Here is an 18,989-nt window from a genome sequence, read left to right as displayed (position 1 = left end):
CCCCCGGGGCAGTGCCCGGGGCAGTGCCAAGGCCTGTCCCCGTGGCGTCCTCGGGCCCCGAGGGCCCTGTCTTCTCCTGCAGGCCCGGGAGGAATTGCCGGGAACGTGGAGCCTTTTTGTTTCCTAGCAACCTGAGTGAAGGCTGGGGTGTCGAGTGTCAGAACCGGCCGGAGGTGCCCGCACGGCCCGCTCGCCCGGCTCCCCGACCCGCCCCGCTTTCAGGTCTCCCTTTTCCTTTCAGAATCTTGGCCCATCCTTTACAGATCGAGGAGCTCTCTTCTAACTTAACCTTTCAGACCCGCTTCACAGACCACCTTTGAAAGTGTTTCGATGCGTTCAAAATTCAGTGCAGGTTGGAATGCCTAGAATGGGTTTGCTTCCCTCATATGTTAGAACTGACAGGATTTCCGGGTATTGAAGTGATAGTTTCCCTTTGTTTTACTCTTCTGCTTATTACTTGATTACTACAAGGGTGGAGATGAGAAAGATAGACCGCTGTTGTGAGGAATGAACTGAAATTAAGGCAGTAATCCTAGGGGTGATGGAGAACACAGAGGGATTCGGTGAGGTGGCCTGGAGCTGTTAGGAAGAACTTCGATAATTAATATAGACTCGTAGGGTGTCCGTAAGGGTTAGAAGGAGCCCTTCTGGTAAAGGTGTATAGCATTTCTGACACACCTAGCTGTTGATCAGAGTCCCTGGGGAGCTTTTTAAGTAAACATGCCAATTCCCAGGCTCCATTACAAACTTATAAAGAATTTCTGGCAGGTGAGGCTTGGAAATCTCTATTTGAAAAAGTACACCCAGGCTTGAAAGTTCTGTGTGCTTACAAATAGCTGAAAAGAGTCGAACAAGTTTCTAAATCGATTTCTCCTTCGACCTTTTTTTTGGGGGGGTGTTCTATAATTTTGTAAAGAATGGATTGTTGAATTTGGGGTTCTTTTTTTTTTTTTGCGGTACGCGGGCCTCTCACTGCCGTGGCCTCTCCCGTTGCGGAGCACAGGCTCCGGATGCGCAGGCTCAGCGGCCATGGCTCATGGGCCCAGCCGCTCCGCGGCATGTAGGATCTTCCCGGACCGGGGCACGAACCCGTGTCCCCTGCATCAGTAGGCGGACTCTAATCCACTGCGCCATCAGGGAAGCTCGGATTTGGGGCTCTTAATCACAAACTTCCTTACAGTTTCTTGAGACCCACTCTTTTCACTCCGATCCCCAGTCTTCCCTGCACTGTTGTCTACCTTATTCCTAATGGTAGTGGTTGTGTGAGCCCAAGAGTATGTGACTTTTCACCTAGCAGTTACGCCAGTTATATTTTTGCTGCTTGCGGGAGATGAATGACAATCTTATTCCTTTATCATTTGGTGCAACAAATGCAGATTGTTAGAAAAATATCTTGAGATGTTTAGGGAGCAGTGTATACTTTTAGTCTTTAATCTGTTAGTGTTTATTATGACTTGATGCCTTTTTTGTGCTTGGGCTGGCAGTGGGTGGAAGAAAGGGAGGGAAGGGAGGGCACAGTGAGGCAGTAGGTCTTTTCTGGACAGAATCATTTCAATTACCTGTTGGGTGATTGACCTCATAGAACTCATTGTAATCTCTAGTCCCCCTCAAAATTCCATGCAGTTCGCTCTAGTTCACTTCCCTTGTGAGACATTTTATTAAATCAAACTGTAGTTTTGGCTTGACCGCAAGGCTGTGGAAAAGAGAGTGAAGATGATTATTGAGGGCTTTTCTTAAATCACCTCCCTGGGCTGGGATGTGAAAAGAAAACATGGAGTAAGTTTTCTTAAGAGAACTGGACACTTACTACTCACCCTCCTTCATCCCCTCCTTTACCAGCATTGTCCCCTCTCAAATGAACACACAGCTGCTCTAAGGTTCTGGCTAAACAGTTAATTAAGGTGGAGGAAGAAAAAGTTTTCTTTGGAAAGGGTGGTAATGGTGGAACAGGGTATTGATTGGGAGGAGTTTGGTGGGGAAATAGAATTCTGTTTTAAATAACCTAGTTTAGAATGTCATTTGCTTTTCCCTTTTCACAGAGGACAAACCTGTGCCTTTTAACAAATTTATATTTAGCTACAAAATTAATTTTTTGTTCATGAATAGTGAGAGATGAGGTGATAAGAGCTTTCAGCCCCTGTGCCATTTCAACTGCAGTGAAGGATTTGCCCATTCTAGTAAAAGGAGCAAGTTCATTATCACTAGAATAACTTTACCAAAATAGAAATTCTCATTTAATCCTCATTCATTCCTTCAAACAGCAATTGTCAGATGCCTTCTGTGTGTCAGGTACAGGGAATACAAAGTGCTCTTTCTGTGGGACTTCCCTGGCTGTCCAGTGGTTAAGACTCCACACTGGTTCGATCCCTGGTCTGATCCCTGGTCCGATCCCTGGTCGGGGAACTAAGGTCGCACATGTCGTGAGGCCAAAACAAAACAAAGTGCTCTTTCTCTGGAGAATGGTAATAGTCTAATGGAGAAGACCTATACATGAATGTGATTGGTATGGAAGAAACTGAGGAGGAGAATTTATGTGAGCCTTGAGAGCAGGTATCTAAATTAGCCTATGAGTTTAGGAGAGATTTCCTGGATGAAGTTATACTTTAGGTCAGAATTGGTATTCAGCGATTGTTGGGGAATACCCTGATTAGGTTTACAGCATATGCAGAGGTGAGGAGGGGTTACAGATACAAACTGTATCCCGATTACAAAGTTTGGCCAAAAGATTGAGTGTGGTAGAGATAGAGCTTAGTGACATTGGCAGGAATTTACTGTGTAAGCCAATTTGAACTTCTTCCTGAAAGCCATAGGGACCTACTGAATAATTCTGGCAGGGGAGCAGCATGATCACATTTAAATTTTAGAATGCTTACTAATTACTAGCCTTGTCTAGCTTGGTACTGGTGAGACTAGTGAAGAGGTCATTCATTGCTGTCAGAGAGAAACAATTAGAACCTGAACCAAGGTAATGATAGAGGGAATGGAGAGAAGAGATTCCTGACATTTTAAGGAGATTGTGTAAGATTTGATGATTGTATGTCCAGTAGTTAAGTGTATGTACGTAGATCTGGAATACATGGAACTAAAGCTGTGAGTATGGATGTAGCCCCTGGAGGAGGAGTATAAATTGAAAGATAACAGAGATCTAGATAGAACAAAGTGCTGGAGAATATATATTTAAATGTAGAGTGGAGAAAAGAACAGCCTGAGAAGGAATGGACAAGAATAGGAAGAAAACCAAGATAGAGTGTGACAGGAAGCCGAGAAGAATTTTAAGGAAAGGTAGTCAGCAGTGTCAGATGCCTTAGAGTGGTCAGATGTTTTGAAAAACATGTAAAGATGAATTAAGAATATGAAAGTTGAGCAGGTATGTTTCAGAAGGTACAGACTGGCATAGTGGTAAGGTATTTATCTCTTGTTTTTTTTTCCCTTTGTAATCTTCAAAGACTCTTTGAACCAAACCTCCCTTCTCTGTTTTGAATGGTTAAAGAAATAACTCTGTACAGTTAGAAGTAAGCTCTATCACAATGAAAATTACATATAATAACAAGTTGATGCCTTGCCAGATTCTTAAAAATGGAAATCTAATCTGTTTGCTTCGGGGCCTATTTTATTTTTATTTTGTTTTTTGGCCACTCCAGGTAGTATTCGGGATCTTAGTTCCCCAACCAGGGATGGAACCTGTGCTCCCTGCATTGGGAGCCCAGGGTCTTATCCACTGGACCACCAGGGAAGTCCCAGGAAGCATCTTTTAAAATGAGCTAATATAAATCAGCCTCCACTTCTCATTAAGCACAGATTTGTATGATTCTTTATTGACCTGCTTTGGATTATCCAGTCCCTGAATTTTCACTTAATATTCTTACAATTTGAACACCTTTATTGGTATCCTGTTTGGACAGTCATGCTCTAAATACATATTTTCAAAATATCTTCTTTCCTACGTACTTGTTATAAATCTGAAAGCCAGGCTTATATGGTTTCTTGCTGATATAATAATTGCTGCTCTAGGCCATCTTTTTTTAAAAATAATTTATTTATTTATTTTTGGCTGTGTTGGGTCTTCGTTGCTGCGCGTGGGAGTTGTGGTGAGTGGGGGCTACTCTTCCTTGCGGTGCGCGGGCTTCTCATTGCGGTGGCTTTTCTTGTTGTGAAGCACAGACTCTAGGCATGTGGGCTTCAGTCGTTGTGGCACACAGGCTCAGTAGTTGTGGCTCGTGGGCTCTAGAGTGCAGGCTCAGTAGTTGTGGCTCACGGGCTTAGTTGCTCTGAGGCATGTGGGATCTTCCTGGACCAGGGCTCGAACCCATGTCCCCTGCATTGGCAGGCGGATTCTTAACCTCTGCGCCACTAGGGAAATCCCTCTTTTTATTTCTTATCACAGTTCATAATCATAATATTTTTGGGATCAGACGATTTGACTGATGCCATTCTCACCAGTTAGACTGGAAGCTCTTTTTAACAAGTTTTAAAAATATTTATCTATTTATTTTTGGCTGCATCGGGTCTTAGCTGCGGCACATGGGATCTTTCGTTGCAGCACACGGGCTCTACATTGCGACACGCGGGCTTCTCTCTAGTGGTGGCACGGGCTTAGTAGTTGCAGCGCACAGGCTTAGTTGCCCTGTGGCATGTGGGATCTTAGTTCCCCGATCAGGGAGATCGAACCCACATCCCCTGCATTGGAAAGCACACTCCTTCTAGACTGTAAGCTCTTAAAAGGCAGCAACCCAGGTCTACTTGTACTTACCTGAGCCTACTGTATGTATTTGGTATTGAATAAATGTATGAATGGTGGGTTTGTGTTGGGAGACCACAGCTTACTAGCTGTATCACTTGGTCAAGTCATTTAACTCCTTTCAGCCTGTTTTCTTCTCCATAAAACAGGGGTAGAAACAACCTGTTTCACAGGGTTGTTGCAAGGGCCAAATGAGATAATGTTTGCGAATGATAATATGTGTGTTTTATAGTTTTCAAAACCCATAAAAATATAAAATTATGTTTAGTTTAATAACTATAGCATCTAACACAAAAAGCTAGATTATTATTGTAAACAGAAAGGAGGCTGTTTCAAGTTTTTTGGTCCAGATATTTAATATCGAAGGTATTATTGTGAATGGAGAATATTGTAATTCACAGCTTTAAAGGTACAAAAGGAAATAATGATTGTCTCTCACAATCACTGTTACCTTATCTATTCTTCCAGAGAACAGCATACTGTATGCATTCTTTTGTACCTTGCTATTTTCATGTTACTGCATTGGAGGTCATTCTATATCAGTACGTAAAGGGCCTTCTTACTCTTTTTTTTTGGTGGGGGGGGGGAGATTGTAGAGTTTTCATTCATTCAGTAAGCCAACACTGAGTGTCCATTATGTGCCAACAATACTAATGTAGATTCTAGGGTTCAACAAGCCAGACAAAAATTCCTGACCCCATGGAACATATTTAGTGTTCTAGTGTTCCATTGTTTGACTTTTTTTTTTTTTTTTTTTTTTTTTTTTTTTTTTTTTTGCGGTACGCGGGTCTCTCACTGTTGTGGCCTCTCCCGTTGTGGAGCACAGGCTCCGGACGCGCAGGCTCAGCGGCCATGGCTCACGGGCCCAGCCGCTCCACGGCATGTGGGATCCTCCCGGACCCGGGGCACGAACCTTTGTCCCCTGCATCGGCAGGCGGACTCTCAACCACTGCGCCACCAGGGAAGCCCCATGTTTGATTATTTTTTTAATTATTAAATTATTTATTTATTTATCCAATCTCGTATCTATGGACACTTAGGTTGTTTGCAATCTTTTGCTGTTACAAATAATGGCACATTGATTAAACTTGTATGAATACCATTTCACATATGAGAGTTTTTCCTGTAAGATAAATTTTCTCAAGTGGAATTGCTGGGTCAGAGGGTAAATACAAGGGAATTTGTCAGCTGTGTCACACAAGGATGATTATAGTTCTGTTGAAGTGTTTTGTACATGGAAAGTGCTTATGGTTTTGATTTGAGGACTGTGGATTATATCTTGGGTTAAGTAAAATTTTGGATTAGATTAAGGTAAATTAGCATTCATTGCTTTAACAAATATTAATGAATTCCTACTAGGTGCCCAGCTCTGTGTTATACCTACAGTGGTATACGGTTAGATATGATCCCTGCCTTCAGAACTGGCATTGGTGAGACACATTTTAATTGAAATAAACACTCAGATACATGTGCAGTTACAAACTCATAGGTTTAGAGAGTATAAGAAGGGGACCAGATCTAGGTGGGTTGGTGGGTGGATGGGTACGTAATAAAGACCTTTCTTGAGGAAGTGAAATTGTTGCTGAGATTTGTGATGTGTAGGTGTTAATTTGTGGAGGGCTGTGTTTGTGTATAGAGTATTTTGGGGTGAGGGAACATTCTGGGCAAAGACCCTGAGGTAGAAGGAACGTGCAGGGCCTTGTTTTCAATGAAGTAGCATCTTGCCTTCAGTCTCATATAGGTTTATTTATTTTGAAAGTCTTAGTTTCCTTGTTTGTAAAATAAAGGAACTTTTAAAACATTTATTTATTCTTAAGAATTCAAGATTATGTAAAGTTTCTGGAGCCCTGCCTAAGTGCTCAATAAATAGTTACTGCTGTTTGTATAGGTGTCATGTTGCTTTCCACAAAATTGGGCTAATTTACGCAGTGCCATTAAGACTATTAAAGTATATCTGTATTCCATCATCTTTGCCAGCATTTTTTTTTTAATTTCTCAAGCTTTTTATTTTCTAGTCTTTCTCATTCCCTTAATGTAGTTACGTCTCCTCTAACAGCATAGATGGCTATCTTTTAAAACAGGAGAAAAAAGAGGCAAAGAGCCAACTCATGTTAACCAACCTTACCCTTAGCTGAGTTAAAAAATGCACAAACCAAACACAGGTCAAAGGAAGCCAGTCTCTTCCCCATGACAGCTCAGAATAAGCCAAATAAACCCCAAGGAAAATGCTACGTGGGAAAGCCTTCCCATCATCACAGGGACAGGACAGAAAGTGCATGTGACACAATTTCAGGAGAGCTGAGAAATCTCTGGATCTTGCCTGAAAAGGAAAGCAGCTAACAAGATGGTTTTGGAGAGGAGGTGGAAAACAGTGCAATGGGACACAGAAAGGGCCTTGGGTTTGTAGCCTAGAAACCCCTCTGCAGGGACCTCTGCTGGTCTCCTTTGTACCCCAGATGGGCAGCCTCCTGGGAGCGTCCACCCATCTGGTCACAGCCCACGTCCACCAGTTACTGCAGCATTTGTTGGTTTACTTCTGCGGCGGCTGAAGGGCCCAATTCATTAGCAAAGGGCAGCAAGGAGTATCTGATTTCTCTCAGGGCTTTCTGGTAAGGCGAACTTCGTGTCTGTCCTCGTCTGCTGCTGCTGCTGCTGCCTGGCCCCCCCAGGGCCTTGGCGTCCAGCGGGGCGTCACTGCTCGGCCCTGCTGGCGGCCCTGGGGCGGGGGTCTTGGGCGGCTGCTTCAAGCCCCTCACAGATCTCCTGCAGCCGCTGCGGGCTGTTCCCAGAGTAGGTCGTGGCAGGAAAAGTCTTCGGCCGCATGGTTAGTCCAGTTTCCTTTGACCATAAATACAATCTTGTTAAAGTGTTTTATTAGCTAAAAAGAAAAAAAAAAACCTGTCAATAGTATCAGTTCGTTGTAAACACACTTTCACAACAATTCTGTTTTTTTTTTAGAAATAAATTTTTTAAAAAAAAATTTATTTTATTTATTTTGGCTGCGTTGGGTCTTCGTTGCTGGGCACGGGCTCGCTGCTGTGCCCGGGCTTTCTCTAGTTGCGGCGAGAGGGGGCTACTCTTCATTGCGGTGGCAACAATTTCGTTTTGAAAATGTTCTTTCCTTCCATTTTTGTAGTTCCTGCAGAGAACTGAACATTTTCAAGAGACTTCATTTTGAAGATCATCTCTACCTCTCGCCTTCTACGCTGCCGTCCGCGGCCGCTTGGCCCTCAACTCTGGGGCCTCGCGGGGGACGCCGGGGTGGCCGGCGGGCGGGGACCCGGGGCACTGGGCGGATGGGCGGGCGGCCCCATCTTCCGGTGCTTGCGCCGTGGCCCAGAGCGCAGCCCGAGCAGGATATTCGCTACGTTGAGCATTTTTTTTTTAAGCAATATTTTGTTAGTTTGATGCAGTTCATAATGGTGTCTAGAAGTCGTTTTAAAATTTGTTTCTTTAGTTGCTAGCAACATATGGCTATGTGCATTTTTCCATATTAAATTTTTATATACTAATTTATAATTTTACTGTTCAGAGTGTGTAGGTACATTTGTGATCATTTCTGTGACTATGATTTAATAATAATCTATTGTAATTTATTACTTATTTTACATTATTTTCCTGTCAGTTGCTTTGTTTTTGGTATATTATTACATTTTCTTATACATTCAGATTTGAGATACTTGATTCTCTTTATCTAAAGTTATAATGCTATTCCATTTTTTCTGTTTCTTGAATCTTTTTAAAAAATTGTCCATTTTTGGACTTACCTGGAATCTACTAAGATACATGATGTGTGCTTTTGAATCTTTATTAATTTGCCTGTCTTATTTAGTTGACATCAGTATTTCTTAGAGGGCATTCCTTTTCCATTCTTTTAAAAATCTTTTTAGTATATTTGAATTCTTAAAATAATGTGATTCTTTGGGATTCTTCACTTTCATTAATTACTTTTACTATTTTTAGCACAGTATAATATGACTTGTTAAAATGTTTTTGGATATAGTAGTATATATACACAAACTTGCCACAAGTACCTGCATGCACACAATGCTGTAAGTTCCATCAGGGTAGGGATTTTCATCACTTTTGTCCCCTGATATGTCACTAGTTCTGTTATGTAGTAAGTATTTAATACGTATTTATTAAGTGAATATGCATTATAATATACGGATAAGTTAAACTGTTTATTTTGAGACCACTGTAGATTCACATGTAGTTGTAAAATAATACAGAAATTGTGTACCCTGGCCCAATTTCTCCTAATGGTAATGTTTTGTAAATAAAACCAGGATATCTTCCTTCTTAATAGAGTAAAGGTAAAGAAAGTGTCCATCACCACAAAGATCCTTCACATAGCTCATTTATAGCCACACCCACTTTCCTCTTGATCCCACCCTGTGCCTCCTTAACCCTTGGCAAGCACTAATGTTCACATGTTCTCTATTCGTTTTTTTTTAATTTTAATTTTATTTACTTTTTATTTTTTATTTTTGGTTGCGTTGGGTCTTTGCTGCAACACATAGGATCTTCGTTGCGGCATGCAGGATCGCCCATTGAGGCGTGTGGGTTTTCTCTCTCTACTTGTGGGGTGTGGGCTTTGTAGTTTGCGGCATGAGGGCTCTCTGGTTGAGGTGCGTGGGCTCAGTAGTTGTGTTGCATGGGCTTAGTTGCCCCACAACAAGTGGGATCTTAGTTCCCCGACCAGGGATCAAACCTGTGTCCCCTGCATTGGAAGGCAGATTTGTTACCACTGGACCACCGAGGAAGTCCCATGTTACCTATTTCCATAATTTTGACATTTCAAGAATCTTAAATATTGCACAATTCTGTAAATAACAGTAAAAAACCCACTTTAAATGGGTGAATGGGGTATGGGGTATGGTATGTGACTTAAATCTCAATAGAGCTGTTAGCAAAAAAAGAATGTTAAGTAATATTATATAAATGGCATCAAACAATATGTAACTTTTTGGAATTTCTTTTTTCACTCAGCATAATTCTCTGGAGATTCAGGTTGTTGTGTGTTTTCATTAGTTCCTTTTATTGGTGAATATGCATCCATACGTGGTATGGATGTACCACATTTTGGTTAAACATTCATTCACTGAAGGAAATCTGGAATAGCCAGTTTTTGACTATTACAGATAGAGCTGCTATAAATATTCATGTACAGGTTTTTGTGTGAACATAAGCCTTCATTCCTCTAGGATAAATGCCCAAGAATGCAATGAATGCAATTATTGGGTCATATGGTGGTTGCATGTTTTGTCTTTTAAGAAAATGCCAAGCTATTTTCCACAGTATCTATACCATTTTATATTCCCACCAGCAGTGTATGAGTGATCCGGTTTCTTTGCATCCTCGCCAGTGTTTCATGTTGTCATTGTTTTATTTTTTATTATTTTTTTAATAAATTTATTTATTTATTTTTGGCTGCGTTGGGTTTTCATTGCTGTGCGTGGGCTTTCTCTAGTTGCGGCGAGCGGGGGCTACTGTTTGTTGGGGCACATGGGGTTCTCATTGCAGTGGCTTCTCTTGTTGCGGAGCATGGGCTCTAGGCTCATGGGCTTCAGTAATTGTGATGTGTGGGCTCAGTAGTTGTGGCCCACGGGCTCTAGAGCACAGGCTCAGTAGCTGTGGCACTAGTTGATCCACAGCATGTGGGATCTTCCCAGACCAGGGCTCGAACCCATGTCCCCTGCACTGGCAGGCAGATTCTTAACCAGTGTGCCACCAGGGAAGTCCCTGTCATTGTTTTAAATTTTAAGCCTTTTCAATCTGTGTAGTGATACCTCATGATTTTAATTTGTATTTTACTAATGGCTAATGATGTTGAACATCTTTTCATGTGCATGTCTACTACCTGTATATCTTAGGCTAAAATCATGTCTCTTCAGTGTCTTTTGCCTATGTTTTAATTGGATCATTTGCTTTCTAACTTTTGAGCTTTGAGACTTCTTTATGCATTCTAGATACTACTCCTTTGTTAGGTATATGATTTACAAATATTTTTTTCGGGTCTTTGTTTTGTTTTGTTTTGATTTTTTGTGGTATGCGGGCCTCTCACTGTTCTGGCCTCTCCCGTTGCGGAGCACAGGCTCTGGACGTGCAGGCCCAGCCGCTCTGCGGCATGTGGGATCTTCCTGGACCGGGGCACGAACCTGTGTCCCCTGCATTGGCAGGCGGACTCTCATCCACTGCGCCACCAGGGAAGCCCCCTCTGCCTTTTTTTTTTTTTTAACAGAAATGGTAGCATAGTATATATATAAATTGTATTCATATTTGCTTAAAGTATTTCCCTTAGGGAATATAAAACATAAATAAAGCTAAAATATTTTTAACAATTATTGTAATGAGTAGTGTGTATTTTTTTCAGGCTAAGTTAAAACTTTTAAACGTGAATGCGTCTGTAATCTATATAGAGTATTCTTTGGGATGTGTACATTTGAGTGTTGTGCCCCAACCCTGTTTTTCCCATGAGCTCTGTGGTTTTTATTGGATGATTTTGCATAGTGCAGTGACTTCTAGGAATGTGTGTGACACTTTACAGCAGAACTGAGTCTTTCAGAGAGCTTTTCTGAGTCCTTATATTTCTGTGTCAGCTAAAAGAAAGCTGGTATAGAAATATTAATATCAGACCATTTAATTCAGATAGCATTACAAAAAAGAAAGTCATTTCATGTGGATAAAAGGAATAATCATGAACTTTTTTGCAGCTACCAACATAACTTTAGATGAAAACTGACAGAATTGTTGGGAGGAATTGACAGACCCACAGTTTTTTGTCCTTTCAGGAGGAACTGATTTTCACTGAAAATCACATAATGAAGAACACCTTTAAAATAGGAAGAGAATTTGGATGTTGAAAGCACATGATCATTTCAATAGATGCTAAAAGCATTTAATAGAGTTCAGCCTTTCATTATAAAATGTCATAGCAAATTAGGAATAGGATGGAACTTACTTTTATTCTAATTAAGGGTAGCTTCTCTAAAATCTATAGTAAATGTACTGAATAGTAGACCCTATGTGCTTTTCTAGTCAAGAACTAGACAAGGGTATTTATATCCTCCCTACCATTTAACATTGTATTTCAGGCTTTAGGCAATTCAGTGAGAAAAGAAGAAATAAGGTATACAAAGATGGAAAAAGAGATAAAATTGTCATAATTTGTAGATGATAAAACTACATCTAAAACCTAAGAGAAACAACTAACAAATGATTAGAACTAATAAGAATGCACAGAGAGGTTTCTGGATATAAGAACAACAGACAAAAGTCAGTAACATTTTTTTATACCAACAGTAATCAGATAAAAAAGTAATAGAAAGAATCCTATTTATAATGCAACAAAAACTATAAATAGTTTATAAATAATTAGACTATTTATTATAATCTAGTAAAAATGTCAAGACTTCTGTAGGGAAAGTTGAAAAACTACTGAAAAGCATAAGAAATCTGAATAGGTGGAGAGACATGACATGTTTATGGGTAGAACCATTCAATAAAATTAAGATGCCAGTTCTCCCTCAGATGATTCTAAAAAAGCTAATGCAATTCCAATAAAGTCTCAACATCATTGTTTTGGTAGAACTTGAAAAACTGATTAAAAAGTCATAATGATGTGTTAATGACCATGAATAACTGAGAAAATTTGGAAAAAGTAGAACGTAGAGATAGAACCAACCCTGCTAGATACCGTGACGTAGTATTATGAAGTTATAGTAATTAAAATGGTATGGTATTAATTCAGCAGTAGATAAATGATCAGTAGGACATATACTAGAGAGCCCAGAAATAGTTCCATACATGTATTAGAACTCTGATAGATATGACATGGCAAATCAATGGGGAAAAGATGGCTTATTCAGTAGAATGGTATTTGGATAATGGCTTTGCATATGAAATCTCTATTGTTTACTGTACATAGAGGTATTTTTAGGTGAATTAAAAACTTAAATGTGATAAGCAAAACTTAAACTTCTTAGAAGGCAATGTAGGGAAATATCCCTGATCTTGAGAAGGGGAAGGCTTAAGACCACAAACCGTAATTTTAGGAAAAGGTGATGAATTTAGACTATATTAAAAATTAAAAATTTTCCATATCAAAAGACCACAAACAAGTGATAACAGACTCAACAGTGATAACATTCTGTTGTTATACAAGATTATTTCAGAACGGATTGGTTTATATGTATTTTTTTCCCCTGCACATTGATGTTTTGAGCCATTAGCAAATGGTTACATTAGCTGAAGAGAAGTACACTAAAACTCAGTTGAATATAACAAGCCACAGAATTGTACACTACTGTACGAAACGCACAACCTACATTTTTTTCTTGGTTCGGTTTGGCCATGAGATCTCTCTGGAATTTATCAGCTTTAATCACTCCTTTCTAACCCCTCACCTCTTTTTTTTAAGCTTTAGAGTAAAATGTTTATTAAGAACTTAAATGTCTTTTAAAATGTGTTAGTATTTTTATTAGGATTGTTTGGTTTTTTTTTTTTTTTTTTTTTTGGTAAGCGGGCCTCTTACTCTCGTGGCCTCTTCCGCTGCGGACCACAGGCTCAGGATGCGCAGGCTCAGCGGCCATCACGGGTCTAGCTGCTCTGTGGCATGTGGAATCTTCCCGGACCGGGGCACGAACCCGTGTCCCCTGCATCAGCAGGCGTACTCTCAACCACTGCACCACCAGGGAAGCCCTGTTTGGGTTTTTGTTAGTTCTCTGGTGACAGTGTTCTACGGGTAGTTAGTCTACCCCAACCATTTTTCCCCCACAAGCCCTGTAAGTTTTAGTGTGCAGTTTTGCAGAATGTGTCGTTTCTCAGTATTGTATTTATTGCATTATCAGAAATGCCTAGGGTTCAAAAAGCAAATAGTTTAGTAGCCAGAAGATGAAATTCTAGGTTATAAGTCACTTTCCCTCAGAACTTTGAACACATCATTCTATTGTTTTGTCATCTGTTTGTTATTGCTGATGAGTTTGAAGCTAATCTGATTCTCTTTCCTTAGTACATGATCTGTTTTTTATTCTCTCTCTCTATTAGAAGTTGAAAAAATAATTATTTAAGATTTTCTAGTGATCCGGATGAAAATCTTTCAGAAGTTCATTGTACTGGTCATTTGGTTGTCTCTTATTTTGCAGACGTATTTTTTTAGCTCTGGAAATTTCCTAGCGGTTTTTTTTTTTCTGGTTTGTTTTTAAGCCCAGTTAGAAGATTAATTTAGCTATTTTTATAACAGTTTAAACATATTTACCCTTGTTTTTACTCCTAATTGAAAAAAATTAAGTGTAGTATTCCTAACAGAAAAGTGCCCCATCATAAAAGTCAGCTCAGTGAATTTTTTTCAAACTGAGCACACCTATGTGTTCAACACCCATACCAAGCAATAGAACTCCAGAACTCCATTACCAGCATTTCAGAAACCCCTCAATTCTCCAAGGAGTGTATCCTACTTCTTCCAGGACACCACTATTTTGACTTTTAACAATATAGTTTTACCTGCTCTTTGATCTTTATAAAAATAGAATCATACACCATTGTAGGGCAATTATACTCCAATAAAGATGTAAAAAAAAAAAAGAATCATGCAGCTTGTAGTCTTTTGCGTTTGGCTTCCAAAGCTTAACATTATATATCCAAATTCATTCTTATTACGGTATACTATAGTTTTAATTTTGTGGATATGCTGTCATTGTTTATGCATTTTTCTGTTGATGGACATTTGTATGGTTTTCAGCTTTCAGCTATTACAAATAGTGTGGCAATGAACTTTCTAGGAAATTTCTTCTGATGAGATATGCAAGTCAGTTGGGTATATACTTTGGAGTGGAATTACTGGGCTATATTAGCTACTGCCAGATGGTTGTATTAATTTTCAAAATGGTTGTATCAGTTTACACTTTTATAGCATTGAATGCAAGTTTAGGTTGGTTTCACATCCTCCTCAACACTTGGTATTTTCCACCTTTTTCATTTTGGTCATTCTGGTGGGTATGTAGTGTTATCATATACTATTTTAGGTATTGAATAAGTGGGCTTTGAAATTTTGGTTTATTTTATCCACTCCCCGTAAATACAGCTTATGTTTGTACACCCAGGTTTCAAAAAATCTTTTAATATTCTGTGTTTATATTTTACTTGTAATTGTTAAATTAGCCAGCATATTGACTAATTTACCTGCTAATAGTTACTAACCTGCTTCATTTCGTTCACTCAAGCTCCATCAATTTTATGCATGGTTATCTCTGTGTAATGAATTTTGTTGGTGTGAACTTTGTTGACAGTTTCAATTTTTATTTAAAGAGGAAGGTTTAGCTTAATAGTTTGGTGATAGTTTTACCTTTATCTCTTTAATTACTGTTTTCTCTTTGGTAGTTTATTAGATTTGGCTTCTATAACATTATTTACTCTTGGTTCTTCTGTTTCTTTGAACCTTCCTTTAATGTTTATATCTCTCTAGATTGTTTCTTTAGTGTTCTTCTTACCTTATCTGCTCTCCATATTCTTCCCCCCAATTTTCAGATCCATTTTTCCACTTGTTTGCTGGATAACACGCATTGAGCTTTTTGTAGGTACTTTATTTTTTTAATACATTTATTGATTGATTGATTGATTGATGGCTGTGTTGGGTCATTGTTGCTGCGCTTGGGCTTTCCCTAGTTGTGGCGAGCGGGGGCCAGTCCTTGTTGTGGTGCGCAGGCTTCTCCCGTTGCGGAGCACAGGCTCCAGGCGCACAGGCTTCAGTAGTTGTGGGACATGTGCCTAGCTTCTCCTCGGCATGTGGGATCCTCCCAGACCAGGGCTTGAACCTGTGTCCCCTGCATTGGCAGGCAGATTCTTAACCACTGTGCCAGAAGGGAAGCCCTGTAGGTACTTTAAACTTGCGTTTTTCTGTCAAACCAACTCTTCTAGTATTTTTCAGTTTGGTTAATACAGTCACCTTTTACTCAGTCTTCTAAATTAGCAATGCTTTTCTTTCTCATTCTCTCACAAGTAATTGTCAAAAAATTATATTTTATTTTTTAACCTAGGATGCCCCCTTCATACACAGTCATAGACATTGAGAACTATGTCTCTAAAATAGAGACCCTCTGTCCCTCCTTCCTACTCCTGCCTTAATGTAGACCGTATCATGATCTAGACTATTGTTCCAGTTAGTCTTGTGGGTTTTGTTGTCTGACTCTCCTTTCTTCTTTTTTTCCTTTTTACAGTCCCCCTGATTAAAGAATGCAAACACTGAGTGAAACAAAGAATTTAAATTAAAAATGTATTACACAAAATTTACAAAACATATAAACAGAATTTCAGTTTTTAATTTAAACAATTAAACTTAAAAATGATGGTCTTTGTAACTTTGTGGTATTTATACTTGTGAAGTTATTAAAGATCAAAATGGCATTCAGAGTTTTGGGACACCCTCACTAAGGATTTTGTTAAGTATTGACAAATTGCTATTCAGAAATGTAGAGCACGGGGCTTCCCTGGTGGTGCAGTGGTTGAGAGTCTGCCTGCTAATGCAGGGAACGCGGGTTCGAGCCCTGGTCTGGGAGGAGCCCACATGCCACAGAGTGGCGGGGCCCGTGGACCACAACTACTGAGCCTGCGCATCTGGAGCCTGTGCTCCACAACAAGAGAGGCTGCTATAGTGAGAGGCCCATGCACCGCGATGAAGAGTGGCCCCCGCTTGCCACAACTGGAGAAGGCCCTCGCACAGAAATGAAGACCCAGCACTGCCCAAAATAAATAAATAAATTAAAAAAAAAAAAAAAGAATTGTGGAGCACTCATTTCTTTATGTCTCCTTTAACACTAGATATTATTTTTTTAAACTAGTGTTTTGACAACTGAAAAATGTATTTTTGTCTTGTTTACTTTGCATTTCTTTGACTCCTGGTTATGATGAATATTTTCCATGTTTTAAGGTATTGGTGATCACTTCTAATGCTACCTTAGTGATATTAGCTACTATTTATCAAGCACTTTGCTGACTCAAAAATAACTGTCTTGAGCATTTTATTACATTACCTATCTTAATCCTGTGAACAACCCTATCAAGTGTAGATGCTTACTGTATGTGTGAGGAAACTGATTTTAAAGAAGAGTGACTTGCTCAGCGCATGGTTAGTAAACTCAGTGTGATCTGTTATCACACTATAACCTTGCAACTTTTTTGTTAGTATAGATGTGGAAGATTAGTATATTTGTATTTATAGGGGGTTGAATTAAATGTATAATTATTCTAGAGCCCAGGTACAGATGGCTGTGATTTTTTTTTTTTTTTTTTTTTTTGCGGTACGCGGGCCTCTCACTGTTGTGGCCTCTCCCGTTGCGGAGCACAGGCTCCGGATGCGCAGGCTCAGCAGCCATGGCTTATGGGCCCAGCTGCTCCGTGGCATCTTCCCGGACCGGGGCACGAACCCGTGTCCCCTGCATTGGCAGGCGGACTCTCAACCACTGCGCCACCAGGGAAGCCCAGGATTCTTAAGTATTTCTCAAATTATGTTCCATTGCACACTGTTGTGGGAATTTTCATATATCCTGACCACAGAAGTTTGGGCAACACTTGGTTTCCTTAGCAGAGAAACCTTACTAACTTTGAATAATCCTTGAATTTCCGAAATCGGTTTCTGTAGGGGACCTATTCATATCTTGTAGAACAACATCTTGAAGTACATCAGTTTGAGACAAAGCTGATGTGTGGCCCATTCTCTCATTTTGTAAGGGGAGGAAATGGAGATCCATTGTGGTTAAGTGTGTTGCCTGAAAATCACACAGCTGCTAAACAACACAGGATAAGATGCAGTTTTCCTTTGTACCATGCTTCCCCTGATAATGTTATATAATATTTATTTTTCCTGTATTATGTTAAAAGTAGTTTCTTTAGTATTCCCATCTAGTCCAGACATTAGTCTTACACTGAGAAATTCATATACAGTTTTAAAAAATTCTAGATTTATGTACATACAAATAGCCTAGCATGATTACATACCCATAACTGCTGTGTTTAATTATCGAAATGGAAAGAGTACTTTTTTCTGTAGTTAACCTGTCACAAATGTTTGGTTTAGTTTCTGTAGAAAATGTTTCCTGACTGCAATGAGAGAAAGCGGAATACATTGTCCCCTGTGTCGTGGAAATGTGACTAGAAGAGAAAGAGCATGTCCTGAACGGGCCTTAGACCTTGAAAATATCATGAGGAGGTTTTCTGGTAGCTGCAGATGCTGTGCAAAACAGGTAGAGTAAATGTGACATAGTTCTTTGAAAGTCAAGTTTCTACTCTGAAATTTCTGTTTGACTTGTCTTGGTGGGTACTGTTTTGAAGAGAAATTATTTAGGTTGAGAATTGGGTAGAAAAGGCCAGAAAAGCTTTGGGTGTAGATCTTACTAGATTATAAACTTACTGAGAACGGAGACCGAAAGATAGATACGGTCTCTGAATTTGCCGTAATTTTTAGCCGTAATTTTTAGTAATTTTATTTTTTCAAAATAAACACTCGTTGATTACCTGCTAAATGAACTGAATGAACAGACTGGCATTTAACTCATTGAAGCCTCATTCTGGTACAGATTCAGCCCTTGAATAGTTTTTCTGGTGGTAGTATCATTATTGCAATTTTGCAGGTAGAAATGGGCCAAATGGATTTATGTAGTCAAGGGGGAACTCTCTAGCTGCCCACTGTACTTGGATGTTTATGTGTTTATCTAAGAAATCACAAAATACTTGGCAGAAGACTTTGCCTTTTAAGGAACAGGTGTAAAACATCAGGTATTGGCGAATAACTGGCATTAATTCTCCAGTCTGGATTTTTTTCTACCGTTTGGAGAGGGATTGAAATGGTGAGAGGTGGTTAGGCTTTTAGTATATTCGTTTATTATGGATTTATCACAACCACTTTTTCAAACAGCTAATAAAGTCAGTGAGCAAAAAAACCAGTTGCTGTTTCATGCATTCACACAAGACATATCTGCTTTTCCATGTCTTTGAGGGAGGTGTTAACTGACAGGGCAATGAAGTGAAGCTGGAAAATACACTTGAGAGATTTCTGGCTCTACTCAGAGAGAAACTGAAAAATGTTCCAAGTGTTAACTTGGGAACTTAGTTTTTTAAAGCACTTTCTAACTCTGCCAGGTTGCAGTAGTTAAAGAAATAAAAAGATGTCCAGTGCTATGAGGCAACCTCTTAATACTTTTAATATTATTTTTTGTCTATTAGTGGTATTTTTTTTCAGGTGTAAAATTATTTGTTA

At 39.5% G+C, this 18,989-nt stretch overlaps 1 protein-coding gene across 1 annotated transcript in view; it reads left to right on the top strand.

The window, feature by feature from the left end:
* RNF138 (ring finger protein 138) overlaps positions 1 to 18,989 on the top strand; it is a 42,622-nt gene that overhangs the window by 439 nt on the left and 23,194 nt on the right. Inside the window, exon 2 of the mRNA XM_032603339.1 lies at positions 17,811 to 17,976. Within this exon, the coding sequence (XP_032459230.1) occupies positions 17,811 to 17,976 (166 nt within the window). The remainder of the gene's footprint in view (positions 1 to 17,810; positions 17,977 to 18,989) is intronic.

This window comes from Phocoena sinus, chromosome 14, assembly GCF_008692025.1.
Source record: "Phocoena sinus isolate mPhoSin1 chromosome 14, mPhoSin1.pri, whole genome shotgun sequence".
In the NCBI taxonomy this organism is placed as follows: Eukaryota; Metazoa; Chordata; class Mammalia; order Artiodactyla; family Phocoenidae; genus Phocoena; species Phocoena sinus.
This window is presented reverse-complemented; position numbering and strand designations above follow the sequence as displayed.